General features: G+C 52.5%; 13 protein-coding genes across 13 annotated transcripts; 8 read left to right on the top strand and 5 right to left on the bottom strand.

Moving 5' to 3' along the window:
- Window positions 1-419: 419 nt before the first annotated feature.
- On the bottom strand, window positions 420-1,723 carry BDV17DRAFT_295643 (putative lipase; the record flags this gene model as incomplete). The annotated part of the gene is made up of 4 exons (XM_073763109.1): window positions 420-841; window positions 889-1,332; window positions 1,382-1,532; window positions 1,565-1,723. 4 exons carry the CDS (start codon window positions 1,721-1,723, stop codon window positions 420-422), a joined length of 1,176 nt encoding a protein of 391 aa, XP_073611055.1.
- Window positions 1,724-4,999: 3,276 nt separating this feature from the next.
- Window positions 5,000-5,830, bottom strand: BDV17DRAFT_295642 (putative bZIP transcription factor; the record flags this gene model as incomplete). The annotated part of the gene is made up of 2 exons (XM_073763108.1): window positions 5,000-5,446; window positions 5,495-5,830. The coding sequence occupies 2 exons, from the start codon at window positions 5,828-5,830 to the stop codon at window positions 5,000-5,002; spliced, it is 783 nt and encodes a 260-aa protein (XP_073611054.1).
- A 776-nt stretch (window positions 5,831-6,606) lies between these two features.
- On the bottom strand, window positions 6,607-8,563 carry BDV17DRAFT_221169 (uncharacterized protein). The gene has a single exon (XM_073755598.1). It carries the CDS (start codon window positions 8,390-8,392, stop codon window positions 6,893-6,895), a length of 1,500 nt encoding a protein of 499 aa, XP_073611053.1. The 5' UTR covers window positions 8,393-8,563; the 3' UTR covers window positions 6,607-6,892.
- A 681-nt stretch (window positions 8,564-9,244) lies between these two features.
- On the top strand, window positions 9,245-10,589 carry BDV17DRAFT_295640 (oleate delta-12 desaturase; the record flags this gene model as incomplete). The annotated part of the gene is made up of 3 exons (XM_073763107.1): window positions 9,245-9,286; window positions 9,341-10,151; window positions 10,219-10,589. 3 exons carry the CDS (start codon window positions 9,245-9,247, stop codon window positions 10,587-10,589), a joined length of 1,224 nt encoding a protein of 407 aa, XP_073611052.1.
- A 116-nt stretch (window positions 10,590-10,705) lies between these two features.
- On the bottom strand, window positions 10,706-12,548 carry BDV17DRAFT_275274 (ribosome biosynthesis protein RRB1). Its single transcript, XM_073759191.1, has 3 exons — window positions 12,289-12,548; window positions 10,983-12,240; window positions 10,706-10,921 (listed from the first exon to the last, which is right to left on the bottom strand). The coding sequence occupies exons 1-3, from the start codon at window positions 12,485-12,487 to the stop codon at window positions 10,897-10,899; spliced, it is 1,482 nt and encodes a 493-aa protein (XP_073611051.1). The 5' UTR covers window positions 12,488-12,548; the 3' UTR covers window positions 10,706-10,896.
- Window positions 12,549-12,758: 210 nt separating this feature from the next.
- On the top strand, window positions 12,759-14,144 carry BDV17DRAFT_221142 (P-loop containing nucleoside triphosphate hydrolase protein). The gene is made up of 4 exons (XM_073755596.1): window positions 12,759-13,339; window positions 13,386-13,678; window positions 13,723-13,797; window positions 13,848-14,144. Exons 1-4 carry the CDS (start codon window positions 12,838-12,840, stop codon window positions 13,944-13,946), a joined length of 969 nt encoding a protein of 322 aa, XP_073611050.1. The 5' UTR covers window positions 12,759-12,837; the 3' UTR covers window positions 13,947-14,144.
- BDV17DRAFT_221143 (uncharacterized protein) lies at window positions 14,145-14,878 on the top strand. Its single transcript, XM_073755597.1, has 2 exons — window positions 14,145-14,487; window positions 14,750-14,878. Exons 1-2 carry the CDS (start codon window positions 14,255-14,257, stop codon window positions 14,838-14,840), a joined length of 324 nt encoding a protein of 107 aa, XP_073611049.1. The 5' UTR covers window positions 14,145-14,254; the 3' UTR covers window positions 14,841-14,878.
- Window positions 14,879-15,092: 214 nt separating this feature from the next.
- BDV17DRAFT_295637 (uncharacterized protein) lies at window positions 15,093-15,506 on the top strand (the record flags this gene model as incomplete). Its single annotated transcript, XM_073763106.1, has 1 exon — window positions 15,093-15,506. One exon carries the CDS (start codon window positions 15,093-15,095, stop codon window positions 15,504-15,506), a length of 414 nt encoding a protein of 137 aa, XP_073611048.1.
- A 719-nt stretch (window positions 15,507-16,225) lies between these two features.
- dmaW (tryptophan dimethylallyltransferase fgaPT2) lies at window positions 16,226-18,558 on the top strand. Its single transcript, XM_073759190.1, has 3 exons — window positions 16,226-17,994; window positions 18,073-18,194; window positions 18,259-18,558. The coding sequence occupies exons 1-3, from the start codon at window positions 16,736-16,738 to the stop codon at window positions 18,291-18,293; spliced, it is 1,416 nt and encodes a 471-aa protein (XP_073611047.1). The 5' UTR covers window positions 16,226-16,735; the 3' UTR covers window positions 18,294-18,558.
- Window positions 18,559-19,722: 1,164 nt separating this feature from the next.
- On the top strand, window positions 19,723-21,042 carry BDV17DRAFT_284856 (fungal specific transcription factor domain-containing protein; the record flags this gene model as incomplete). Its single annotated transcript, XM_073760606.1, has 5 exons — window positions 19,723-19,825; window positions 19,901-19,964; window positions 20,029-20,122; window positions 20,174-20,901; window positions 21,006-21,042. 5 exons carry the CDS (start codon window positions 19,723-19,725, stop codon window positions 21,040-21,042), a joined length of 1,026 nt encoding a protein of 341 aa, XP_073611046.1.
- A 197-nt stretch (window positions 21,043-21,239) lies between these two features.
- Window positions 21,240-22,364, top strand: BDV17DRAFT_295634 (uncharacterized protein; the record flags this gene model as incomplete). The annotated part of the gene is made up of 3 exons (XM_073763105.1): window positions 21,240-21,548; window positions 21,596-22,079; window positions 22,141-22,364. 3 exons carry the CDS (start codon window positions 21,240-21,242, stop codon window positions 22,362-22,364), a joined length of 1,017 nt encoding a protein of 338 aa, XP_073611045.1.
- Window positions 22,365-22,568: 204 nt separating this feature from the next.
- On the top strand, window positions 22,569-23,585 carry BDV17DRAFT_295633 (alpha/beta fold hydrolase; the record flags this gene model as incomplete). The annotated part of the gene is made up of 3 exons (XM_073763104.1): window positions 22,569-22,777; window positions 22,986-23,230; window positions 23,344-23,585. The coding sequence occupies 3 exons, from the start codon at window positions 22,569-22,571 to the stop codon at window positions 23,583-23,585; spliced, it is 696 nt and encodes a 231-aa protein (XP_073611044.1).
- A 312-nt stretch (window positions 23,586-23,897) lies between these two features.
- Window positions 23,898-25,812, bottom strand: BDV17DRAFT_301249 (aquaporin-like protein; the record flags this gene model as incomplete). The annotated part of the gene is made up of 5 exons (XM_073764211.1): window positions 23,898-24,686; window positions 24,790-25,018; window positions 25,099-25,342; window positions 25,406-25,466; window positions 25,539-25,812. The coding sequence occupies 5 exons, from the start codon at window positions 25,810-25,812 to the stop codon at window positions 24,517-24,519; spliced, it is 978 nt and encodes a 325-aa protein (XP_073611043.1). The 3' UTR covers window positions 23,898-24,516.
- Between the last annotated feature and the right edge of the window lie 439 nt (window positions 25,813-26,251).

Below are 26,251 nucleotides of genomic sequence, written 5' to 3'. Positions count from 1 at the left end.
CACATCTCAACTGCCTTTGATCACGATCTTGGCGGAACTGAAACCGGCCAAGCTATTGTTGTTACAATCCGGTTTACTTCGGGCACAAAGAATCTCAAAGGGCTGAGATACACAGGTCGATCTAATTTCCAATAATGGTACCAGGTTGGCAGTATTAACAATTTGATCCGAGGGACAGGAATACACCCGCAGGATTACCATGGGTGGATTTTGGATTTTGGATTTTGGCAATGACGGCTTGACCAATTTCAATTTCGCCGAGATTATCACTGAAAGAGTTCGACTTTTTACTTGTAAAGAGGTAAAAGTTCCAGGAATTACCAAGTAACCCGCTACAACATGTACTCAGCCCTTCGCCTACCAACAATAAAAACAGCCTCTAGTGCAAGGTAAAAGCTCGTATAAATATCGCGATCCTACTAGAGGTCATCCTCATAAGTGGAGCCGAGGCCCGTAAGCGTGTCTTGACCAGACTCCTCCTTTAAACCAGTTTTACCTCCTCCCAAGTCAACAGCAGCAACATCATCCTCATCGCCATCATCATCCTTCGTAACATTCTTCACGGAGCAGTCCAGAACCCGTCTCCCCCTGACCCTAGCCGAAATCCAGTTCCAAGCCGGATACATGCCCGCAATGAGTGTCTGTCCATGATCCTTACCCTCATACCTCACGTATCGAACATTCGTCCCCGCATGACAATACGTCCAATAAAGGTCGTCCGTAACATCGATCGGTGCCGTAATATTATCGTCCGTTCCTTGGAAGATATAAAGGGGGAAACTTCGGCCTGTGCGTTCTGTTGATTTGCCGTCCCATGAACCCGTTCTCGTCGAGGACGTTTCTGAATTTGTACAGGAACTCATCGCCGCGATTGAACCAGTCGGTAACGTTGGCGTTTGCTGGGATTTTCGGCGGTTTCGGATCCGGGTCGCTGCACCGTGTGAGGGGGCCGAGGAAGTACGAGCCCCATCCTAACTTTGAGGTCGTCGCGCAAAAATTGGTCCACTCGGGGGAATGCATTCATCACGCCTAATATTGCCCAGACGTTGAGTGGGGATTGAGTCCCGTTCACGTGGATATATGTCTCTGTTACGTTCGGAGGCGGTCCGCCGATGGCGGCGCCGACGATGTTGAGATCGGAATCGTCCTTGGCGTACAGCTCTGCGGCCCATTCTGAGGCTAGTCCACCGCCAGAGTAGGCGAACATGACTGCCTTTGCCTTCGGGTTGATATCCGTATATTCCTGGGAGTTTAGCGCGGCGCGGATGGAGTCTAGAGTATGGGAGCCGCTTTGAGGCCCGACGGTGAAAGCGGCGTTGTTGCCTTCGTAGTCTGGGACATTGTTGAACGGTCTCTTCCCCAGGAGACCATTGTTGCTCACAATTTACATCCGGAGAGTCGTAGGCGATTTGGTAAGACAGCAGGCGGTTAGGGTTGGCATACTGCGGCCGGATGACGGTAGTCACGGATGTTGTTGGGTCGCCTGTAGCGTTGCGGGTCACGAAGAGGAGTTGGTGTGCGGTCAGTGGGCTCTCGGCGCCGGGAATGAGTGAGGCAGGTCGACGGGTCGATGGTCGATGATGAAGCCCGGAGCCTTGTCTTTCCAGCTGTCGTCTTGGGGCTTGTAGAAGGGGTCGATGGTCGGCGGAAGTGGGTCGGCAGCCGCAATTAGGGCACGGATGAGGACGACGATGGCGGCCAATAAGGATGTGATGAGTGCCATGATGATTACTGGGAAGAAAAAAAAAAATGAACTTCTTACTGATTTCAGAAGTTTCATTCAGATTAGGGGCTAGCTGCATTCCTGTGCCACCAGGATCTAGAGCGGGTTTAAGTAGATCTACGGTGTAGGGCTGCATTCCACAATGTGATGTCAGCGTCAAAAGTCGTAGATTCATACAGCGGATGAAAGATGATGGTAGTACACAAATAAGGCTGCATATGACCGTCAGCGAACTATCGACAGTGGATGCGAAATATTGGCGTTCAATAACATATCCGGGCGATGCACCCATAACGGCTGATCTGGTAACCTTGATTGCTTGACTAAATTTTATTAATGGCCGGATCCCCCGGGAGTAGCCAGAGGAAGCTGTTGCTGAACCTGAATGGGGAGGCTTAAGCAGCAGCGGCGAATGTAGCAGGAGAGTTCAAGTTCCAAGAACGAATTTCGCCGCCTGGGAGTTGTCTATTAAGACCTCAGACCAGAGAATATTTTATGGGATCCCGAATTTGATCGAGCCTTGATCATATACTTCCACCGCTCCACCCTAGATTATGGTTTGGCAAAGAAACGTGTGGCTGGCATCAAGAGATCACTGTACCAAAATGAAGCCAAGGAATCAAAACGAGTGCGTGGGATTTAATTTGCTACCTTGACCTACCAACTTCAGCGAATCAGATCTAGTTTCATTCTACCTAGGCGACGCTGTTGGCGAACGGGGCCATCGCCACCATATTTGAGGAAGCAGGATCGCGTGTTCATCGTTCGCGGTTAAGCTGTGCTCTCTCGAACAGCGAGACTCCATTTCTGGGCCAGTGGGACGTTTCAATTAGATTCGAGGAGGCTTCAGGGATGATCTCGATAGATCTCTGTTACCTTCGACAGGGACAGAAGGGAGGCCATTTTAACCGTTTGTTTATCGCGGGACTCCCCTACCGAAACTTGGTGCCTTAGGTGGTCAATTGCGCCAGGCAGCCTGTCAAGTTTCAACTCTCGATGGTGCCTCGGTAGGTATGCCATTCGGGGAATATCAAGAGAATCCTGTTGAACTAGGTAGCTGGTTGTAATTCAGCGTTCCATGCGCGTCGTAGCTTCTGTCATCCACTCAAATGCAGTGTGGAGTGCCTCAAAAATTAGCGAATATCAAAGGACTACCACCTCCCTAACGATGAGCCTTTTTCACGCTGATATTGGGGGTTGATATCGAATGCTGACGGCTACATCATTTTTTTACCTCCTTTGTCCCTCAAGGCTAGCAGTGGCTTGCACGAAATATGGTCTGAACTCTGCACGCTGGGTAAGTGGCGGATGAGCCGAGCTCACGTTGATCGACTGGATTTTAGGGAATGGGAGTGGTAATAGCATAATCATCCCCATCACTTCTTGACTGTCTGGTCAGACCCTTGATATCTCGCCTCGCACGTCATAACTCCAGATTTGATTGCTCGTGGTGTGGGATATCAAACGCGGAAGCTGCGATTCCGAAGAAGACGACATGACATTATGGCACCATCCGAACTCGAGACGAAAGAGGTCCAAAGGCAAAGCGACTTGTGAGGCAGTCTCAATGCTTTCAGCTTGGGTTAGCTTTAGCCCCACCACGCACTTGTTGACCGTCGCTGGATCATTGTATAGCTACGTCTAAATTCTATATGACTGCATCTGTTCTCTATTTCCCCGTATTTTGATGCGGGTCTTGTCAGTATTATATACACTTGAACCAATTGCCCCAGGAGCTACAGTAACCGAATCAATCCGAAGATCTGACATCTTATTCGTGTTCAGCAACACGAAGTCTTGCTCCGTTGAGCTTTTTTTTCATCACGGAAAGTGTACATAGTTGCAAAACATTTCTCGAAATCAGCGCTACTGACAACGTCAGAGGGTCAAGTCTTGAGGATAGCAGAATGACCACCCAGGCCACGTCCTACTACTCCACTTATCCCTCTTCGGACTTGTCGATTGCGCCAGAGTCCCGACTCTCAGACAACGGCTTTTCTCCAGAATTCCTTTCCCTCGAGTTACTCGAAAAAGGAAACCATCATCAGGATGTAGGAATACCTTGCATGCAAATACCATAAAACCAAGTAGGCACTGTGCAACCGGTGGCATCAAATATGCAAGGCAAAGGAGATAACACAAACAAGTCACATCTCTATAAATGCGCAATTCGGCCGGCATCGCGAGAGAACCGTAAAGAGTCAATGGACGCTGAGAACAATGAAGCGCCACCATCCTTATACTCCGACCCATTTATGCCTAGCTTGTCACCGTTCCCATTCACCAGCTCCGACACCGCCGACCATGATCTAGAATCCGGCTTTGACAGCAAGGTTGTCACTCTGCACTCGGACCTGAGTAGCAAAAAAATCCACGTTCCTGCTGCGAGATACAGACAAGCAAGCCAAACACCTCGAGCGCAACCGCGCGGCAGCTAGTAAAGCCCGCCAAAAAGAAGAAGCGTCCATTTGCACCATACTCTCCTCATACTAGATCCAGCAAGCTGGCTCTTGCCCCCTCACCCTCTCAACGAATTGATACAACTGAGCGGCGGTTGGTTGAAACGAATGGGATGGATGCTCTAGGGGCTCGGTGTGGCTTCGGCTCGGGCGTGAATGTGCTAGAAGTAGAGGCTTACCATTAACCATTTACCTACACACCCTAAACTAACTCCCAGGGTGTCCGTGTCAGCTACTAACCCTTTTCTGGACTTGCATGGTCCGCATCTATCTTCTGAATAAGAACTCACTAAGCACCGAGCCATTCCGTTAGACTGAATGTCCCGCCCCAAAAAGTGAGGACCAAGCCCAGCTCAACCCTGCAGTAGGATGCGATGCAGCTAGGCAGTTAGCGACATCGGCGAAAGTCCGAGCGGCGGGTTGATTGATAACGCCTGACAATGCCCTCGCTAGTCCCATTCCAGATGTGACTTGAGACATGGGCGAGCTATTTGTGGAAAAATTCGTACCCATGGCAGGACATCTTCACGAGGTGAGGCTTCACGGGGCAAACCGTGCATGACGCTTGTTTTGCATTTTGGGGGGCGGACATGTGCAACTGGCTTCAGTTTGGCCGCTACTGGATGGTCTCAATTTTTCGTTTCGTCGCGTTGCATGGCTCATTTGCAAGATGAAGGAAGGTACAGGTACACCCAAGAAGATGAGTGGTTGTATTAATAGCTGTATCCATTATCAGAGAAGAGATGGAGTGTCTAGACGCTGATTCAGGGACATTAGGGAAAAAGCAAGAATCGCCCGCTTTAGAGACCCAGAACGCCTATGTATGCTGGCTGTTTTTTCTCTCTGATTCACCGGTATATCGACCTCCCGCCGAAACCTGGAACTCATCAAACAGTTCCAGTAATGTCTGCATCTTGACAAACGTGCGTGTGTAGTCCATCCCATTGCGCCAACAGGCAGTCGAGCAACTTGTCGCGACCTTCGTGAGCAACTCGTCTGTGGTCCCGTCCTGTTGGATGATATCCGACATGACACCGAGGATCTTCTGTCGCCACTTGCGCAGCATTTGAACCTCTCGCTCTAAGCGCCCTTTGTCGGCTTCGAGAATCTGATTGCTCCGGCGCATGTTCTCCAGATGATCGGCCATCCGATCGTGGCTGCTCTGGAGCCCGTCGAGTCTGTTGAGTAATTCGGTCTTCTGCTGTTCCTTTCGTTCGCGGAAGCGGCGCTGGGCCTGTCTATTTTGAGAGCGGCGCATGGTTGTCTGCCCGGTTAGCCCCTATGATGTAATGGGAAGGACCGTCGACATTACCTTGTGACGCAGGCTGTGCTCGTTGGTATCTGGGAAGTCCCCGGGTCCGTCGCTGAAAGTGGTCTGACGATTGCTCACGACGAGCCGTGGAATATGCGGGGAAGACTCTGTGGAATTGGAGGGAAACGAGAAGGTGTCGTCGGCCGTAGGAGTGGGAAGATTGGTAGATATATCTGAGAGGAATTGAATGTTGTCGTCGATGAATTGAGGTACCGCGCACCCACGATGGCCAATCCATTGTATGTCTTGCCGGAGTGCGTCTCCGAACCCCATGGCGGGGTGCGATTCTGGTTGTGCGGGGTGAGGTGATAGCGGAAGCGCATTGATTCCTCCCATGGCGAAGGAAGACGTTTTGCTAGACGTCTGGCGAAACATTGCCCTCAGTCGCGCGAGCTGGAGAGCAATAGAAGGGAATTCCAAGTGAAATATGGAAGTGAACAATTCCGCGCTGCTGGGAATGGGGCCTTGCGACTTTTATCAGGAACGTCAAGCGGCGCCTTCCCCGATGAGAACGATGCATTTGCGTCAAGCTTCTCTTGTTCCAGCGCCATGGTGCACCAGGGTCGCTAGACAGCTAGTCCAGATGAGGGACAATGTTGGCTATGTCTCATTGAACGGCTTCGCCTAGGCATCCTGCTGTATGGTTCGTGATGACGGGAAAATTCAGCCTTCCATGGTGAAGCTGCAGATGTGCAGGGATTAGAAGGATGGTGGGTGTTCCTTGAGCGAACACTCCAACGTGTGGTCCATCCTCCTCGTCTTGAAGAAGGGTGGAGTCGAGTCGGCAAGACACCGAAGTCATCGGGCACACCGGACCGCTGGACATATCTGAGACAATTTGACGGCCTGGATCAAGCTACGGACTACGAGCTGAATCCAAGATTAAATCTCATATTATGCCTGCAGGTTAAATGTCCAATCAGACGTTCCAAACATGTTGCCAAAAGAAGTCTAGTGCTCAAGACCTGAGAGCGACTAGAGTCAACCAGGCATAGCGGCATCAGTCCATCTACAACGTCGAGCATCGTCTCCCTCGATTGGGTCTCTCTGTTCTTTTCAACCGACCTAACGAGGTGTCATCAGATCCGACAAGCACGGCCCCAGATCTCGGGACAGACTGCACGCCAATTAACTGCGACATGGAGATTAGACGGTCGCGCAAATCCACCTATGATGGGAAGATTCGCGCCCAGATCCCCTTCCAGGAAATTTGCATGGCTGTTTCCACCCAGGCAAACGATCTGAGCAAGGCCACGAGCTTCGACGGTGTGTTGACCCCTGCATCCCGAGTCAGGCGGGTCATGTAGGAGACCAACGGCTCGGGAGAGACCTCGCCCAGCATACTCATTGCTATAGCCACGCACCAAAGGATCAAAGGCTGCGAGACATTCTGAGCATTCACCGTTCCCAGCGTGAATACAATGCGTCAAGTATCTTCTGTCTTAACATTCGGGTCCGAGGGATTGGAAATGTAACGTGCATTGCATACAAAATCGCGCTCAGGCGGCAGGTGAGGTAAATCTCCCGCGAGAGCTCATTTTCAGCGGCCGTCTGGCCCTTACATTGAATAATGCGCTCAAGAGGATCGTTTTCATCTGGTAAAGAGAGCAGGCGATGGTGAACGAGGTTGCGACTATCTCCTAGTAAGTCGAGCACCGCTGGGCTACATGCCTCTCCCGAGTAATGCTGGATGACACTGGCATATTGCCCGAGATGGACAAGTGCAGAAACAAGTTCCTGGCGCAAAGGTGGCCAGATGTAAAAAAGGTCGTGGAAACCAGATCCTGCCCTGTTCACTGAGTCATGGAGACCATACGGCTGGAACAGCAAGCTCGGGGGCTGCAGATCCAACGGCTTCCCATTGACGCCCACGACCGCGTAGACCGGCTTGGTGAGGGTGTGCATGGCGCCCATCAGGTCGGAGAGACTAAGCAGCCAAGCTAGTGCGAACGCCCGCAGGGCCTGGATTCCGCCGAAACGGTCGACGATGTCCTGCACAATGTTCCAGTGCATTGGGTGATAGTCTCGACTGCCGTAAAAATCCAGTGCCTGCAGATTGGTGAAGGGAGGAGAGAACGGACTGGGTTCTCGCTCAATCTTTGCCTTGTGGCCATCATTTACCGCCAGGTAGAGGATGCACATCACCACCGCATCGAGTGATGTCGTTTCAGAGATATTCGCAACCTCACGCTGCAAGGCTTGCAAAGCTAACGATTTGAGCTCTAGCTGCTCTTTTGATTCGAGTTGGGGTTCCGAGGCGCCGTAGGTGAGGCGCAGGATGTCTCGGTGGTATGACGCCGCCCATAGCACAGCGTACACCTGCAGATTATCTTGGAACGGGAAAACCCAAGACTGATAGCAGTTGTTAGCGTAGTCAACAGCTCGGAAATGCGGCCAGAGGACAGTTGCGGTGAAATCAAGCAGCTCGTGCACCTTGAGACGCACCGCCGTGGCATCAACAGGCAGGAGCGGGTCCGTTCGTCCTGCCCCAAGCGACTGGAGGCTGGATGGTATCTTTTCACTCCCGTGAACCGGAAGAAGTCCTCCGCATGTCGGACAACGATTCGAGAAGCTCTGATAAACCTCAACTTGTTTGTCGCTTGGCCGAAGCTGACGATAGCGGTTCGCCGAATGACTCGCCTCCAGCGAATTAGACTTGGAGCCAAAGTCCTGCTTCACGGCCGAACCACAGGCACATAGGGCTGACCTCGAACGCCTTCCCCGGTTGTCCAACATCGACTCCAACTTGGCTGCCGCATCCTGTCGTCTTTTCGCCCGTTTGTCTGCGAGAGCCCGCCGCAGGATGGTCGATCGCACGCTGCCGGATTGCTCGTTCAGGGCAGGCCCACCGACGAATATAAACTGCCGCGGCGGGCCATTCTTTGGCTTTGGCGGCATTGCAGGAGCAAAGGTGGAATGAGACTGTGCCACAAATCACCTGGCACGTGGTGTGACATGCCCTGAGAACGTCCTGTGTGGCTGGTCGCAATGCTGGATCAACATTGCAACCCCTCTTGACAGCTGCCGAGCACAAATCACAGTCAACGTTTATTCCGACCGCGCTAGCTCACTTTCAGTTAGCTTCCTTCCAGCCAATCACATCGCTGACTCCTGATGTTCTGGAAATCTTCAAAATACACAGCTTATGTAATCGTGCATCAGGGACAACCACCACTTCATGAACAAAGATACAGCCTCCAAAGACCTCGAAACGGTGTGACAATGTCTCGGAATCACTCGTAGTCAAAGCCCAGCATCCTCACCTACTCTTCACTCCCTATCTGCTTCAAAGCAGCCGAGACCTCAAACATGAGCCCAAAAATAGCCGAATTAAAGGGGGGAATCCACCGCGTTGCGAATGCGAGATTTGGATCCAAACGTTTGGCTTAGCTGTCAACGCCATGCAAAAAATTCCACCTCAACCAACGGATCTGCCATTGCTAAGCCTATAGCATGACAGCGATTCGCAACGCCGGTATCCACTGCTGAGCCCTGAATCCTCTCTCTAACCCCAGGAGGGAAAGGAGTGTTGCGGATATTGGTAGGCTAGCATGATCTGAGTTAGCCAGCCCCGGGGAGTTTAGGGTTACTAGTGCTGTTGTAGAATGTTGGGGGAATCCGCGACGGTTGAGATTTGAAATTTTTCAGAATATTTAAGTCGTAGAGATTCCTCTTTCTTCTGCGGTTGGAATTTTCCACATTTCGTACGTTGACCACCGTTGTCAGTTGGTGGTTCTATATATTGGCACCATGGCCGAAACTATATCCCCAGCTGGGATCTCCAAGGAAAAGGTACTGACCTTGCTTGACGTCCAATCTCCCCAGACTCATTGCTAACAACCCCAGAACCAGAAACCCGATGAGATAACCCTCCAAACAATCAAAAACGCCATTCCCGCGCACTGCTTCAACCGCTCCCTCCTTCGTTCCTCCGCCTACGTCGTCCGCGACCTCCTCTACGCCAGCGTCCTCTTCTACCTCTCCCTCCAAATCACCAATGAAACAATCCCCTCGCAACCACTTCGAATCATAGCCTGGACAGCCTACGGTTTCCTCCAAGGCTGCGTCGGCACAGGAATCTGGATCCTCGCACACGAATGCGGGCACGGCTCGTTCTCGCCTTACCAAGCAGTAAACGATATCATCGGCTGGGCACTCCATTCTCTCCTGCTGGTCCCGTATCATTCCTGGAAGATCACGCATGCAAGACACCATCGGTACACGAGTAACATGGAGCGCGATACAGCGTTTGTGCCCTGGACCGAGAAGGAACTTGCGTCGCGAGAAAAGCCCTGGTATATACCTTCTTGGATTGACCTCGACATGTTTGAGGATACGCCCCTCTACTCATTCCTCAGCCTCCTCGCGCACCAGCTAGCAGGATGGCAGATGTACCTCTGTTTCTACGTGAGTGCCGGACCAAAGAGTCGTCCCGTCCAGGGGAAGAAAGCAGGATGGTTCTTTGGGCGCCAGAGCGCGAGCCATTTCGATCCGGGGAGCTCGCTGTGGACGGAGGGGCAGAGGCATCTTATTGCCATCTCTGATTTTGGGTTGTTGATTACAGCTGCCGGGGTTTGGTACCTTGCTCAGCAGGTTGGGGTCCTCAGGATGGTTCTTATTTATGCTGTACCGTATTGCTGGGTGCATCATTGGCTTGGTATTATTTCCTTCCCCCCTCTCCTTTCCCCTCTCAAAGATCAATATTAACGTTGGTTGCGGAACAGTCGCAATAACATACCTCCACCACACGCACCCCTCCATCCCCCACTACAGTGATTCTACCTGGACATTCACAAAAGGCGCGCTGAGCACAGTCGACCGCGACTTCGGTTTCATAGGCCGCCACTTCTTCCACCACATCATTGACCACCACGTCGTGCATCACCTGTTCAGCCGCATCCCGTTCTACCATGCTGAGGAGGCGACGGATGCGATTATCCCCGTTTTGGGAACAAGGTATTATAAAGAGGAAGAGGGGTTTTTGAAGAGCTTGGTCAAGACTTATCGGGAGTGTGGCGTTGTTAAGGAGCGCGAGGGGGAGGAAGGTAGTGGGGTTTTGCATTGGGTTTTCGAGGGTGGGAAAAAGGGGCAGTAGGAGGGGTGTTCTGTATGACGTGGGGTTGAATACGAGGTTTGGTGGTTGTGAGTAGTTTTGGGTTTTCTCGATTCTGGTTGGAATAGACTGGATAGTATAGACTGGGCGGTTAGAGTCATAAAATAGATAGATTAGTACACAATGTCATCGCCACTTCGAAAGAGGATAGATTCGTGTCATATCATTCATTGGCTCTAGATCAATCGGGAGTCTATATACGGCTCGCGACGTGGTATGTGTACTATGCAAAAGTCGTCGCGGAATATCAACAAGCATGAAATCATTAAGCGAACCGTCACTTTTCAACTTAAACGCTGATTGTCTTGAACACACTATCGAAACCGTTAGCATATGTACGTCAAATCGAAGCTTGGGAGTGTTAACGGGACATACCCAAATCCATTACTTCCAGTCGCCATAAGCGTACCCGGCATCTGAGCCTGCCAGTGCACTTCCTTGACGGACTCCATGTAGTGCACGAACAGCAGCTGCGGCGGGACATCAGACAGACCGGCTTCACGACTCTCCTCCTCATCGAGCTCGACGGCAAGATCCCATAGTGTAACGGTGTTATCGGCTGATCCGACGGCAACGACACTGTCGTCCGTCGGGTGCCACTCGATACTTGTGATGGGGTCCTTGTGGAAGTCGAACGACGCGACGGGGGAGGCAGTAATAGGGGCCGAGGAGTTGGGGTTGGGCTTCCAGTGACGCAGATCCCAGACGGCCCATTGACCGTCGTCCGCGCCGGTGGCGAGGAGGTGCGAGGTTTGTTTGGACCAGGTCATGACGTTTACGTCTGTGTTGGAGATCTTGACGTCCACGGCGGGCTTGCGGGATTTCGAGCGGACGTCCCAGACCTTGACGGTGCCGTCGCTGGATGCTGAGGCGAAGACGTTTTTCTCATTTGGTGACCATTGCAGTTCCTCAACGGAGGACTTGTGGCCAGTGAAGGCGCGGGTGTCGGTTACCCAGCCGCCGCCTTCGGTGCGGGTTGTGACGTAGATCAGACCGTCGTTGTCACCTGTTAGGAGTTTGCCGAGGGGCTGGAGAGGAGACCAGTCGAGGGCGTACCCCTCGGATTTGTGCATGCGGAGAGTGGACAACGGCTTCGAGGCGGAAGGAGGGAGCATAGTGCCGGGGACGTCGAAGCTAGTAAGGTGAGGCGTGACATCGTGGATGACGACTTGTGAGTTTTCTAGCATGGTCGCTGTAATGGTTTGCGGGGGCTTGGTAAAATCGGTCTGGGGAGTTTGGTGGGCACGGATACGGTTGGCCGTTGAGCCAAGAGGGATGCTCTTGGACTCGAGGATAGCCTCGCCTCCCTCGTCGTCGTCCGAGTCGCTTTCCGAGTCCGTCTCATTTTCTCTCTCCATCTTGCTCAGGCCGCTCATCTTCAACACCAGCAATTCGTTCTCTTTCACCCGGCGGCCCTCGGCCTGTGTTCCGGTCACTGCATATACTGTTGCGGGATAGGTCTTGCGGTTGTCGCCCAAGGTGTCGCGGACAATGTCAAAGGACAAACACGGCCACGGCGTGCTGAGGGTGTGAAGCATATCGTAGGTAGAGGGATCAGGGGCGAGGACCTCTCCAGGAGGCAGTTTCGTCCGACCGGGAATGAACGTCTGTTGATCTACTTCCATTGCGTCGGCTTCACAGTGTTAGTCGTCAATCCACGATACTACAGGCGCCAACATACCCTTTTCTTCCTCCTCGCGCTCTGCATCCGGTCGTCCGTCCACACCGGCCTCCAGAATCTCGTCCTCGCTCTCGAATTCGTCCTCGTACTCGTCCTCAAACTCTCCCATCTCGTCGGGAGGGGCATCGGCGAGGGGGCGCTCACCAGCCTTCAGGGCCGCGGCGTGCTCCTCGTCGGCATCGGCAGTTCTTTTTGACATCGTGTAAATATATGAAACCGTCCGAAGGAGCAACGAGGACCAGTCGTGCGGCAGATGACCGTGACAGCAGCGATGATGAAGTGGTTTGGGGGATCAGGAACTTTTTTTTTGTCGGCAGGCGGGCGGCCCGCACTAAGCCTATCGCGGACTAGCGGCGATCGAGAGCTGGAGCTGGCGGCTGTGCTGACTTGACTGTTGCTTGTTGACCTCAAGCACGGACAACACTCCCCCTCTCTCTCCAAGCTTTCGTCCAACTCGAGTCCCTCCTGCTGTTACTCTTTGCTTTAATCACCTAGTCTCTCCCTACTTGTTTCAGGAGCTGTGCTCTACTATCCCCTCGTTCATCCGGCATGGACCCCAACCAACCCCCGGTCGCAGAAGCGCCCGGCCCCGAAGTCCCCGAACCACATCCAGAGCACGACCAGCAACAAATTGAGGAATCCCAGCCAGACCATCAAGAACACCAAACTGAGAATGCTTCGCCAGACCAACTAGATGAGACGCACCCAGGACGGTCCCAAACGCCGTCGACGGAATCGGCCACTATCGTCCCGATCGCAGCCTCCGACGAGCCTACCCTCCCTTCCACCACCTTCCACAACGGCTACAGCAGCGACTCGCACGCCCGCTATGAATACCACAGTCCCCAGGACCCCCAGCCTCCATTACCCTCGTCCTCCAGACCGAGCTCCGGATTATCAGTCACCCAGAAACCGCCTGCCCAGGCCCAGTCAACGAAAAACAGCGTGGTGATCAAGGTTGGCATGGTCGGAGATGCTCAGATTGGCAAAACTAGCTTGATGGTGAAATATGTTGAAGGCAGCTGGGATGAAGACTATATACAGACGTTGGGTATGTTTGACCGTCTTTCTGGTTGTTGTTTGTGCTGACCGTATAGGCGTCAATTTTATGGAAAAGACAATCTCGATCCGGAATACAGAGATCACGTTTTCGATTTGGGATCTGGGTGGACAGCGCGAGTTTGTTAACATGCTGCCACTTGTGTGTAACGATGCCGTCGCTATTCTCTTCATGTTCGATCTTACCCGCAAAAGCACTCTGAACTCAATCAAAGAGTGGTACCGACAAGGACGCGGGTTCAACAAGACTGCGATTCCTTTCCTCGTCGGCACCAAGTACGACCACTTTGTCAACTTTCCTCGAGAAGACCAAGAGGAGATCTCGATTCAGGTACGTAACCCACGTTCATTACAGAAACATCGCTAACCGCCCAGGCCAAACGATTTGCGAAGGCAATGAAAGCCAGCTTGATCTTCAGCAGTACGAGCCACAGCATCAATGTGCAAAAGGTATTGTTTGCGTCTGTTGTTTGCTTAGAGTGGCTGCTGACGTGGCACAGATATTCAAAATCGTCCTCGCCAAGGCTTTCGACCTGAAGTGTACAATTCCGGAGATCGAAAACATCGGCGAACCCCTGTTGCTCTATAAGAACGTCTAACCCCGCAATATCGGGCTTATGATTACGTCCGTGCGTCCGGACGAATGATTTTGACGACCGAACGTTCCCTAGATGGGGTTGGACCTGTTTCGAGTCCTGGATCTGAAACGAGGTCTCTCTTTCCTTTCCTTTCTTACTTTCCTTTTACCAGCATTGGGATGCGCCTGGGACTTTCCTTCTCTCGGTCTTTTCTTCCTCTGTCTTAAATTCCCCAATTGTTCTCTCTCTCTTTCACTTGTACTTTCTTTATTGTAGGCATATGCCTTTCTGGACCTGTATTTTCTTACCACTCATTGCGTGAAATTATCATGTTGGAGTACCTAATGAGCAAAAGACTGCCATTTTCTCACCCGCATCAAGACTGTCAGCTGACTACCATGTTGCATTGCAGCGGTTCATTTGAGCCGAGATTCGCAGAGCAGGTTTCCACTAGGGTCTCTACCAATAAATCTAAACCCCCCGTACGAAATCAGCTCGTGGCTTCCTATCCCCAGCATCCCAGTGGCTGGACTGTTCCGATTATCGTAAAGGACATCACGAGGTGAAGCAGACCCCTGAGACTACGGCTGACATGTAAGACCAGTCATCATCATTAATTGAGTCTTACAACATCCCGAGCTCAGCAGCTTTTACATACATCAACCCGTCTCATCCACCCACCTTGTCAAACAAAACACTTACCTAGCCCATGAGCATTGTCATCTCAGCAGCACATTGTCACAAGAGCCCACCAAAGTCAAGACTCACGATAGCCCTGAACCGCTAGCCCAAACCCAAGATCTAACCTCTGGTTCCCTACGCAGAGCTTACACGCGCCCACTCCGCCTTCCGCATCCCACTGTCAACATGGCAAACCGTCTGTGGAATTCTCTACGTCCTGGCCATCCGCGATAAAGCTGAAGTTGAAGTACCAACTGAAGCGCTCACATCGACGTCCCTGGCCCTCCTATTCGCAAGCTACGTCTTCCGCTGCGCTGGGTTCGTCTGGAACGATGTGGTCGATCAAGATCTCGATCGGCAGACGGAAAGATGTACCCGTTGCACGGGGCGCTATCTGACGTCCTCGGCGGTGATCTTCGCTGTATGTCTTGCGGTGTGACCTGCGTGCCTTTCGAATTTATTGATGTGCAGCTTTCGCTCGCGACAATGGGATATGCGGCTGGGATTGTCGTTGCAACGATCATATACCCGCTCCTTAAACGCGTTACGAACCATCCGCAGATCTGGCTGGGTGGCGTTTTCGCCTGCTCGATTCTCGGTGCGGTGCAGGCGGTTATGGATTTATACCGGTATCAGTATCAGTACCACTATCCCACGCCAATGGCCAACAAGGATAAAAATGAAGGTAAAACTGGATTCGGTTTATTCTCACCCGAAAACGCCCTCACAACGACTTCCCTGTCTCTAACAATCCTCCTCTTCATCGTTTTCTTCGACACCGTCTACGCCTCGCCCGATATAGAGGACGACCTGCGCTTCGGTGTAAGGGGGATGGCAGTGCGATTCCGGGATTGTATCTCGCCGCTTCTGGGCACTGCTGCAGTTTTTATTCTGGTGTGATTGGGGCTTACGGGCTGGGATTCTTCCTTTGGGTTAGTGTAGGTTAACATACCGTGATTGCCGCCTGGTTCACCGAACATCCACTCTTGGCGAAGACGTACTTCGTTCTTGTGCTTGGGGGTGTTCGGATTCCGCTGGTTATGAAGGTTTGGGATTTAGGTCGAGGTGGATCATTGGATGCCGGCGGGTGGAATGTTATTGTGGCTGTTTTGTGTCTTTTGGTTGGTATTGGTAGTCAGGATGGTTGGTGATGGAGTAGATCGTCAGAGATATATGTTATCGCGGTGGATACTGATGTTTGGCCGACCGATATATATTTTGGCGGCGAGAGGACGTTGTATACCCTAATGGACGGTACAGGTGGAAGCTGGGACAGCCAGCCCATCTAGAACCTCTTCATAATTGGATAAATTATTCGCAGACTGGACTAAGACCTCGACAACCAAGAGAAATCCCTGTCTTGACCACTTTCAGCAAGAGAATATACACGCGTGCAACTATTCTTGCCGTCCTTCACCATTCACTATCAGGTTCTTTATTTTCTACTAACAACTACCAACTAAAAATAGCCAGAACTTTGCGTCCCGTTTGGTTGTTATCTTTTTGCCACGGACACATTGGCCATATCCGAGGCTCTTTACAGAGGCCCAGCCGGGCCCGAAACAGACGACTGGCATCAATTTCTCAGGTCTTGTCTTGATATGCTGTAAGAATTTAGCAGAGTATCGTGCTATACTTTGCGCTCTTCTCCGGCGGATATCCAAGCGCCCCGCCCTTATCAGTGAGACTTTACTTTGTATTGCTCGGCATTCTGGAAGGGGCTGAGGACTTTTCACCGTTGGTTTGGGTGGTAAATTGTGCCTTGTATGTCCGGCAAAGTGTCTGGCCTGAGTTATACTAATTGTTGTTAACAGGGTGTATGCAAAGACATAACTAATCGTCAAACACCCAGGTATCTCACTGCCTTCGCGAGCAAACCGTTCATTTCTCATGAGGCGTCCCACACGAGAAGGCGCTCGTAGCCAAGAGCCGCAATTAAGCAGCCCTGATTTGGAGGTTCAGACGAGCTGAAGAACCGTATCGCCGGATGTAACCGCAGGCTTGCTAGAGCTTGCTAGCTAGCCTTGGCTGCAGTCTATACTGCGACATTGACTAGTATACATGCAGTAAAATCTGGCGCTGGGCTCTGTATGCGATGAATATATAAAACTTGCTCATGGGCGAATTCGATGTCCCGCCAGTCCGCTAGTGTGAGCAAAAGCAAGGAGCAGAAAAACCATACAATGAAACCAACCACCAGTATTCCATACCCCCAGTCGAGCGCGAGCAATTCCTCAAACGCAGAAGCCTACCAAACCCTCAGCACCATCCTCGACTTCCCGAATGAGGAACAGAAGCTGTGGTGGCACAGCACGGCGCCAATGTTTGCGCATATGCTGCAGCAATCGGGGATCTACGACCACCACGTGCAGTACAGGTTCCTAGGACTCTACAAGAAATGCATCATCCCCTTCCTGGGCGTCTACCCTACACGCGAAAACGACAGCCAGCGCTGGATGAGCATCCTAACGCGGTACGGGACGCCCTTTGAGCTCAGCCTCAACTGCTCGCAGTCAATCGTGCGGTTCACGTACGAACCTATCAATGCCCTTACCGGGGCGGCTGGAGACCCATTCAACACGCATGCGATATGGGACGCCCTCTCCCACTTGACGCCTCTGCAGAGTATTGACTTGGAGTGGTTTCAGACTCTGAAGGCGGATCTGACATTGAACGCTGAGGAATCTGCCATTCTGAACGCCGACCCTGCCCTGACCGGCGACCTCATCCGCACACAGAATAAACTGGCCATGGACCTGAAGCCTGACGGGACATTCGTGGTAAAGACATACATTTACCCAGCGCTGAAAGCCCTCGCAACAGGCCGCTCAATCCATGATCTCATCTTTGACTCCGTGCGCGGCCTCTGCGAGACAACGCATGCCATTTCAACCCCATTGTTCGTTCTAGAGGAATACCTCCACGATCGATACTCACAAGAGAACAACACAGCCACCCCGCGCCTCCTCTCCACCGACCTCCTCAAACCGTCCTCATCCCGAATAAAGATCTACGTCCTGGAAGAATCCGTCTCTTGGTCCTCCGTCGCCAACCTCTGGACACTAGGCGGTCGACGCAACGACGCCTCAACCCTAACAGGCCTAACCCTCCTCCGCGAACTCTGGGACCTCATCGCCCTCCCAACACCTGCAGGAAAGATCGCCTACCCAGATGGATTCCTCTCTCTAGACACAAAAGTCAACGAGCAGCTCCCGCTCATGGCGAATTTTACCCTGCACCACAATGACCCCGTCCCCGAGCCGCAGATTTACCTCACGACGTTTGGGATGAGTGATGAGCGTGTTGTTGATGCGCTCAGTGAGTTTTTTGAGAGGCAGGGGTGGGAGGGTATGGCGAGGGGGTATAGAGGGGAGGTTTGTTCTTACTAGTATGTCTGGTCGCCTACCCCCCTTTCTCAATCTAACCGATCGCGGTGGGCTTAGCTAACCATGTAATTGTGATATAGCCCCCACGCGGATCATGCGAGCCTGAATAATGTCCACGCCTATATTTCCTTCTCGTACCGGAAGGACCAGCCTTATCTGAGTACTTATTTGCAGTCGCTCGAGACAGGGGACTGGGCTGTTTGTAAGTGCAATGCCCAGGACATTCCCTTCCGACCATGCAGGTCGTCTTACTGACTATGCTACAGCGAGCTTCAACGCCAAGGGTAGGACACCCCGATAACTTCCCCTCGCACCTCATGTCAAATCCAGACACGCCCAGAAGACAGCAGGCAACGTCCGTTGCGGATTAAACCCGGAGGCGGAGCGGGGGGGAAGGTGCATGTACATGTGGCTTAGGTCCGAGCTATATCTCGCTCACGGACCAGGCATGGCCAGAGCACACAAAAATCAGGCATAGGGTCAAGTGGGAACAAATGAATTTATGTTCATTATCATCGCTTCGATGATTATATAGACGAGTTATATATAGCCAATCCATACTGGACTCAGGTCCGTCCCGCTCGAGCCTCCTGCAATAATCACTAGAAACCCTTCGAGTCCTGCCCTGTTGAAACCAAATCACCCTTCATTAGCAGAGTAGTAACCTCATCGACGAGCATAGAACATTAGACGCCCTGGTGCCGGCCCGGGCCCGGCCGGGCCTCGAGTCCTCAAGGTGAAGGAATCTGACATGCAGGGACTTGCAGGGCTGTGGGGGCGTACGACAATCCTCTGCAACCTCAATCTTATCGGCGAAGGGTGTGGCGATCTTGCCTGGATCTCGATTGCTCGGGCAAATGCGCAGTGAGCATGGGCTGATGGCTGGGCTGGCCACCTTTGCGGCCGACAGTAGCCGCCCTGGGCGTCTGAGCCTCTTGAGGGCTATGGTATGTGGGAGGGACAGTCTGGAATGGGGCTAATTAGGGCTTGGCTGTTTTAGATGAGCGCGATAAAGGATAATGAATGCGATCTGTAAAGGCCTTTCTGATAGTGTGTCATAGAATTTTGATCTATTCTCCAGATTTATATTTATCGAGTCTCTGAGCTACCTAACTGTCGCCCCCAAAGAACCCCCCACCCACCACCACCAGGACTATTAACCTCCATGCGATCACCAACCCCCAGACTCAACTCAGCCTTTCCACCAACAGATACCCGATCATACGCTTGTCGTTCCTTATTCCATCGATGCGCATAGTTCTCACCTACAGTGCCGTCCCCACCCCCAGCCAAGCCGTACGGCGCAAAAAACCCGCCTATCACTGAGAATACTGCACCGCATTGGAATCCTCGCCTCAATGACCCTCGTTGCTCCGTCGCAATCCCTATACTTCCCAACTCCACCGGTCCCCCGCCGGATTGAATGCTCCCGCACGAGAACGGGCGTGCGTTTCTCAACGACCTCTGCATCTGTGATCTTCGTGTTTGTCGAGTGGCATTGTATAGCGCTTTCCCCGTCCCAGGATGGCCCAGCACCACACCCGCCACCCAGTGTCTCGCCATAATTCCAACCAGGTTTTATTTTCCCAGTGGCCGGATCCTTTCCGCCAATTCCCCAGCCAAAACTATTCGCGCACCCGGAAAACGCCGCGACGACATTGACTCAATTGTACGTTTCTTCCTCGTGAACGGGAATATTCATATGCTAAAGTACTGTTTAGATCCTGTATATGGTTATGGCAATCGGCTATACAAGTCTCCAGCGCTCAGGCAAAGCCCCGCGTGGCATAGAGGCTGGGTTCGACATACCTTATGCAGACATTATTCAGCGATGTATTATGGACCAAAGCATCGACTCGATTTAGATCCTCGTAATTTTGGCACTATATTCGCTTTTCGATCCACGAGGCCCATGGACATGGTCTATTGTTGGCATCATCACGCGGCAAGCCATGACACAACGTTCTCACCCGTCCGTCTTCGGCACAGGATCTACTACCCAAGACGATTGAGCTGCGTCGTCGCCTATTCTGGAGCATCTTTGGGCTGGACAGAATGATGGCCGTGTCCGTCGGTGCGATGCCAGGCCTCGTCGGCGACGAAATGGACATTCCCTTCCCGGCCATTACGGTTGACGAGTTTGCCTCGGGAAAGCGCGCAGAGCATGCCTCGATGCTGTAGGTCAGCCGACACGTTATTGAGCTCCGGCAGCTAGAAGCAAAGATCATGGCGACTGTCCATCATCAACGGCGAATGGCGGTTAGTGCACTTACACAGACTGACCGCAGTACAATCACGGCGAGATTGCGGTCGGAAATCGAGCACTGGTATAGCCACGGCTGTCTGATCTCGCGGCCGGAGCTGGACAATGTTCGCCTCCATGACACAATGGGCTGGTTGAACGCTCGATACTACCATCTTCTTCTGATTCTATACTACCCCTGCCAGTTCAACTCGGGACCTACAGCGAACGGTACAGCCCGAGTCACGGCTTTGCTCGAACTGGTCCGGAAATTCAGCCAGTACAACCAGGTTCTTCTAAGTCGTCAGCAGCTCCCGCTGAACCGAGTAACCCTCAGTCGACTATTCCCTCCGTGTTTGGTTCTCATATACTGTCTTTCCTGGGGGAGCAACAACATCATCGGCCAGCGTAACGAAAGACGCGCCTTCATCGACATCCTCGACAGCTTCCCCTCCACCTGGACACACGCACGCCGTCTGTCAAGAATCCTCGCCGAGCTAGTCCATCTCGTCTCCGGCCACGAGCCCTACCCTGTAGAGACCACCAGAGGCGAATGGCTACGCTCATTGCGGAACGATATGGTGTCACTCCTAGGCGAAACACTCGGCAAGGCCAGCTGCTACCAGGACCTTAACGACTACGAGGAGCAGGACGGCGGAGCGGACTCGTATGCGCGGGCGGCCGACGAGTCGCCCAACATGACTGCGCCGCCATTTGTGCCGGTTGACCATGACGCGAGCACGATTGTATGCTCGTTGTTGTAAACCATAGCGACGACTGCGAATCGGGCGCGAGTCAAGAATGCTGATGGAGCAAGCTCTGGCGTGCTCAACAGCGGCCCCGCTGCCCGAATTAGGGGATTTCTGTCGGAAGCCCTAGCTTGCCACCATCGTGTGGCTGCCATCCCCGGATTGCGCAATCTTTGGCTTCAGCGCGTATAAAAAAGCAGCATTATACATGCAGACAAACGGGTCTTGAATTCTTCAGATCGGTAACAGAGCCAAAATGGCGGACGCCAAACATCCCTCAGAGCCCACGGTCGGGAAATCCCCTTCTACAACCTCTCAACCCTCGGAGACGCCCGCGCCAACTCGCCGCTTCTTTCGCTGGCATGAACCTGGAACCAGCAGAGCCGATAAACTACTCATTTTCAAGCTCGATTGGTTCCTGCTGAGCTTCAGCTGTCTCACCTTCTTCATCAAACAGCTCAACGGCAACAATGTCACCAATGCTTACAACTCCGGCATGTCCGAGGAACTCAACTTTGGCCCTGGAAACGAGCTCAGCTGGATGAACACCTACTTCAACCCGGGCGTGATTATCGGCGGTCCATTCTCGACCCTTGCCCTAACCGTCATCAGACCACGGTTCTGGCTGACCTTTTGCCTATTCACCTGGTCGTTTTTCGTGCTCTTTCTCTTCAAATGCAACAAACGCCAGTGAGTTCTATGCCCCCCGGTTCTGCATCGGTCTCTTCAGAGTCCACTGCCTGGCCTGGGGTCCAGTACGTCCTCGAGTGCTGGTACACAAAGTCCGAGATCGCCCGGCGCAGCGGCCTCTTCGCCATGCCCGGTGTCCTCGGCCAGATGTTCTCTGGGTACCTCCAGGCCGCCCTGTACACAGGAATGGAGGGACGCGGCAGAATGCGCGCATGGTGCTGGCTGTTTATCTTTGACTTTATCCTCGCCGTTCCCGTCGCCATCTATGGACTGATCTTCTACCCGGGCACGCCCGAAACCACGACGGCATTCTACCTAAGCGAGTGGGAGCGCAAGCGCGCGCGGCGACCCCCTCGCCGAAATTCGACTGGAGCTTTATCTGCCGCGTTCAGGGCTCTTGGCAGCTGTACACATTCAGCATCGCATACAGCCTGTGGACTCTAACCTGTGGCTCCTACGTAATGCAGTACTTCACGCTAGGGCTTTTGTGCTGGGGTTTATGGTTTCGCTGGGCCAGGCGGTCGTTATTCCGTTTCAGCAGTTGCAGTTTCCGAGTGGGCAGGCGCCTGAGTTTCGGGAGACGCATGGATGGCCCAGCGGTCTGGCTTTTGTGGTTGCGTTGACGGTTTTTACGGTCTTGGGGATTGATGCTGTGTATAGGGTTTGTGAGAGGCGAGGGGTCTTAGTATAGATAGACTGGAATTATGGATATACTGCATATTTGACTCATACAATCTATCCGACTAAAATGGTAATCCGAGGCGGATCGGCTCCGCCGCTCTATTCTTATATCTACTTAGTAGGTAGAGGTATAAATAAAAGCAACTCGCCCCCGCATCCATACGTACGATCTCCCACCACCACCACCACCACCACCACCACCAACTTGAACACCATGCCCTCGACAGAATTAATAAACAACGCCTTCCTCGCCTACGATATTACAGGCTCCCTACAAGCCCCCCTAATAATAACCCTCCACAGCGGCCGCGGCTTCGGCGACCACACCTCGGACTTTAGCGCATACGCGCCCCTATCAAAAGACAACTACCGGGTCGTCTCATTTACATACCGCGGACACGGACAGAGCTCACGCACGAAACCGTATACATTTGCGCAGATCGTGCAGGATATTGAAGATCTCCGCCAACATTTTTGCCGGAGATGAGAAGGTTATCATCATAGGCGGCAGTTTCTTGCTGCTTAGGGGGACGGCGGGGAGTTGGCATCGTGAGTATTAGTCTCCGTCTGTGTTTTTCGAGATCCACTACTCTCCTTCATGATCGAAAGGCCTGTGTATGAGACTGATAAGATTCAAACGATTCACGGGAGCAGATGAAGCCGCAGCAATTGAAATGCTCAAGACGCGCCTGCACCGCTCACCGGGTCTCAGCGTGTCCATGCTTCAGGACAAAATCTTCGGGGCGTTTAAGAGCGATGAGGAGATTAGACTCGTCATGCATGCCGCTGGCCCGTTGTACATTGAACCTGGGAACTTCGATGCGGATAAGGCATTGAAGAGGATTTTGGAGACGGTTTTTAATGCCGAGGCGCATAGTTAGTTCCCACTGCAACCCCCCACCCCCCCCTCGCGGCTTCCTTTCTCTATTACATAAGTATCTCCGTGCGGCCAGCGAAAATGAAGGCGAGATTGCTGATGGCTGGGCTAGATGGGTTATACTCCGACAATGATAAATTCTTCGACTATCGAGACGAACTGAAGAGCGTCACTGCGAGGACGCTGGTCATTGTTGGAGAGAAGGACTGGATCTGTCCGCCGGAGCAGTCACGGACAATTGCGGAGGGTATATTTGGTGCGAGACTGGCTGTGGTACCGGAGGCGAGCCATAGTGTACATTTGGAGAAGAATGAGGTTGTTCTTGGTGAGATCCGGGGGGTTTCGAAGGCTTGAGGGTGCCTGGTACGTGGAGTATGCGACCAGAGACTCGTTTCTACATGTGGCCATTTGCGTGCCGTTGAGGATTATAAGCATCGCAGATATTTCAGGGGTTCTCTCTCCATTATGGGAGCCGTTTCTCCCAATTCCTCTGTAAGATTGCGTGCCATCGAATCCGACGATATGAAGTGCCCAGTTGGTACTGATTTTCGTGCAGCGGCTATTCCTAACCTGAACTGGTACCTACTAGCTTCGGAAGCTAGTCCTTACCAGTTAACCCATTAAAAGTCTTGCTTATCTTCTATCTTGTCGGCTTACTGCTTGGAAGAGAACTCGGTCTCTTTGTAGAACTACCGCCGGAACCTTCGTTGTTCAACCCACTCGAATTCTTTGCTCTTTTGTGGCAATAAATTCAGGGATCGTATAAGCTCCAATCATGGTCACCTGTAGGCGCTGTGCCGCCGGCGCTTTGTCAATCTTTGACCCGCTTTGAGTCTCGAGGCGAAACAGGGATAAGGTATACAAGGGCATAACCTGAGTGGTGGTCTTTATGGGCTCCCTTTAATTCTGCTGTCAATGGACTAGGATCTGTCATCCTGAGTCTTTGCCAGGATCTTCACTACACGCCCAGAGTTGATCTCATGTGGTTTTACCAGCTGCATAATCTCGGAGAGCGAGAGATGTACGAGGGGAAAAGAAAGACACAGGTGATGTATATGGGAACATGGAGGAATAAAGAGGCCCCGCGAACGAAGAAGGAACACAGTACGGGGTCAAAGAAGAAACAGAGTATGATGACGATGATGGATCCTCCACTGACTCAGAGTTCATCAAGGGAGAAACCGCCAAGTACGAACTGGACGATCCGCTGTTCCAGGAGCTCTGGGATCTCTTCCGTGGCCACGTCGAAGTAGGCCATGATCAGGATGTTTTCGCTCCTTCGCTCCTACAGAACCGATTGACCCTCAACCACAGACTCCCTCGAATAAGGCGGAAGAAGAAGATACAACACCCCATGCACAATCGATGCACCCAACGGTCCAATCCAATGAATCCAATGGTACGACTCGAAGCGCGATGCGACCATCGCACCGAAGCATCGCGCTGGATTACCCGCTTGATCAGATCAAGTCCGTTCCATCAGCACAAGCGCTTACAGACTCAAACAACCCCCCAACGCCCAATCACAAAAGCGAGCAAGCTCAGGGACGTGACTCACAGATCCCGGTATACCCACCCCTCCCAACCCCCGTAAAGAACGTACACATGGCGACCACGAAGCCGACAAGAATAGGTCCAAGCGCAGGTCCAAAGACAGCCCGCTGCCGCGGATCAAGGCCGATTCCGAACGCGAGGAATATCATGCCGAAATCTGTTATGAGCTCGATTGTGAATGCGCTGCGGGTAGTTATTCGGCTTGTGTCCATTGTGCAGCCGGGGACGGTGAACTTGACACTAAGATGTTAGAGGAGAATGAGGTACTAATGTAGGTAGAGTTGGGGTGATTTGGGGTGGGGTGGGTGTATACAGATCGACTATCAAAGCTCGCCCGTAACAAAAACCCACCCATCGCGGCCCCAAAGCATTGAAATGCAATGTAGAGGATTGCTCTTGGGAGAGTCGCGAGTCGGGCGAAGAATGTCGCAATTGTGATTGTGGGATTTAGATGGGCGCCTGAGACGGGACCGGTTGCGAAGATGAATAATGGGAGGGAGATTAGGGTTGTTAGGGACCCGATTAAGGCTGGTATTAGGGGACCGGAGGGGAATGTACTATGGCGTCGTCAGGGTATACAGGTTGGACGTTGACTGGGCTAGAAAGGATGGCGGACGTACCCGGCTAGTTGGCCTAGGCCAACGGATACGAAGACCGTTAAGTAGACGAATATGCACATCCCTGGTCTCTGATCAGTACCTTTGTCAATGCCCCTTTCAATAACTCATTCGCTCGCCTATAAGCAGTACAGACCTATCCCCTCAATAACAGCCGCCTTCCAAAGCTCAACCTGCCATAGCCCTCTTAGATCTAACGAATCCCGGATCGAAATCCAGGGCGCTGCATCAGGGAACTTCTCGAGTACTCCTGCCTGCGCAGCATTATCCTTCTCAAGGGCAAATTCCTGGTTTGCGCCGATACGGCCGGCGAAGGGAACGGCCTTGTTTGTGAAGGGAAGGTTGGCTCTGGCTCTGTCTCGGTCGGCTTCTGAGCGCCAGAATGTAGCGCTACGGATGAGGGAGCGCATTGTTGCTGTTTACGGCCGATCGGGACGGGGTGGTGAGTTGGGAATTAGGGTTAGAAGCCTTATTTATGGTGCCCGTGTCGTGTTCTTAGTCATGATTGAGAAGCATCACGTAACTTCGGTTGTCAGCAGCTGCAGGTCAACTGCGTAGCCACAAGTTCTGGGTAGCCATGTTTCCCAGTATATGACCATGACCGAACAATCCAGGCAGGCAGGATTGGTCATCGTGGGTTTGGCTGCTGAACTATGTGATTTGGGGTTGAGAGGATGAGTGAGATTTTGTATCACCTTGGACAACCCCGGGATTACTATGGGGTCTGAAAGAGGCTTTTCTGGGCGCTCGAGCTGATTCCGTCAGCTCCAGAGCTGTTCAAATTGGGAATCGATGGAGTTCTTACCGACGATGAGGAAGCGCGGAGGGTCAGGTTTGTGCGCAATGCGG

This window comes from Aspergillus undulatus (assembly GCF_047715775.1).
Source record: "Aspergillus undulatus strain CBS 261.88 unplaced genomic scaffold BDV17scaffold_72, whole genome shotgun sequence".
Taxonomy (NCBI): Eukaryota; Fungi; Ascomycota; class Eurotiomycetes; order Eurotiales; family Aspergillaceae; genus Aspergillus; species Aspergillus undulatus.
This window is presented reverse-complemented; position numbering and strand designations above follow the sequence as displayed.

Coding starts and splice junctions, on each gene's coding strand:
- dmaW (XM_073759190.1), top strand. CDS start 16,736: ATGTCCCGCCAGTCCGCTAGTGTGAGCAAAAGCAAGGAGCAGAAAAAC. Junction 17,995..18,072: donor GGGGAGGTTTGTTCTTACTA/GTATGTCTGGTC, acceptor ATTGTGATATAG/CCCCCACGCGGATCATGCGA. Junction 18,195..18,258: donor GACAGGGGACTGGGCTGTTT/GTAAGTGCAATG, acceptor ACTATGCTACAG/CGAGCTTCAACGCCAAGGGT.
- BDV17DRAFT_221142 (XM_073755596.1), top strand. CDS start 12,838: ATGGACCCCAACCAACCCCCGGTCGCAGAAGCGCCCGGCCCCGAAGTC. Junction 13,340..13,385: donor AGACTATATACAGACGTTGG/GTATGTTTGACC, acceptor CTGACCGTATAG/GCGTCAATTTTATGGAAAAG. Junction 13,679..13,722: donor AAGAGGAGATCTCGATTCAG/GTACGTAACCCA, acceptor CTAACCGCCCAG/GCCAAACGATTTGCGAAGGC.
- BDV17DRAFT_221169 (XM_073755598.1), bottom strand. CDS start 8,392: ATGCCGCCAAAGCCAAAGAATGGCCCGCCGCGGCAGTTTATATTCGTC.
- BDV17DRAFT_221143 (XM_073755597.1), top strand. CDS start 14,255: ATGTTGGAGTACCTAATGAGCAAAAGACTGCCATTTTCTCACCCGCAT. Junction 14,488..14,749: donor ATCGTAAAGGACATCACGAG/GTGAAGCAGACC, acceptor TTCCCTACGCAG/AGCTTACACGCGCCCACTCC.
- BDV17DRAFT_275274 (XM_073759191.1), bottom strand. CDS start 12,487: ATGTCAAAAAGAACTGCCGATGCCGACGAGGAGCACGCCGCGGCCCTG. Junction 12,241..12,288: donor GCGCGAGGAGGAAGAAAAGG/GTATGTTGGCGC, acceptor AACACTGTGAAG/CCGACGCAATGGAAGTAGAT. Junction 10,922..10,982: donor ACTGGAAGTAATGGATTTGG/GTATGTCCCGTT, acceptor CGGTTTCGATAG/TGTGTTCAAGACAATCAGCG.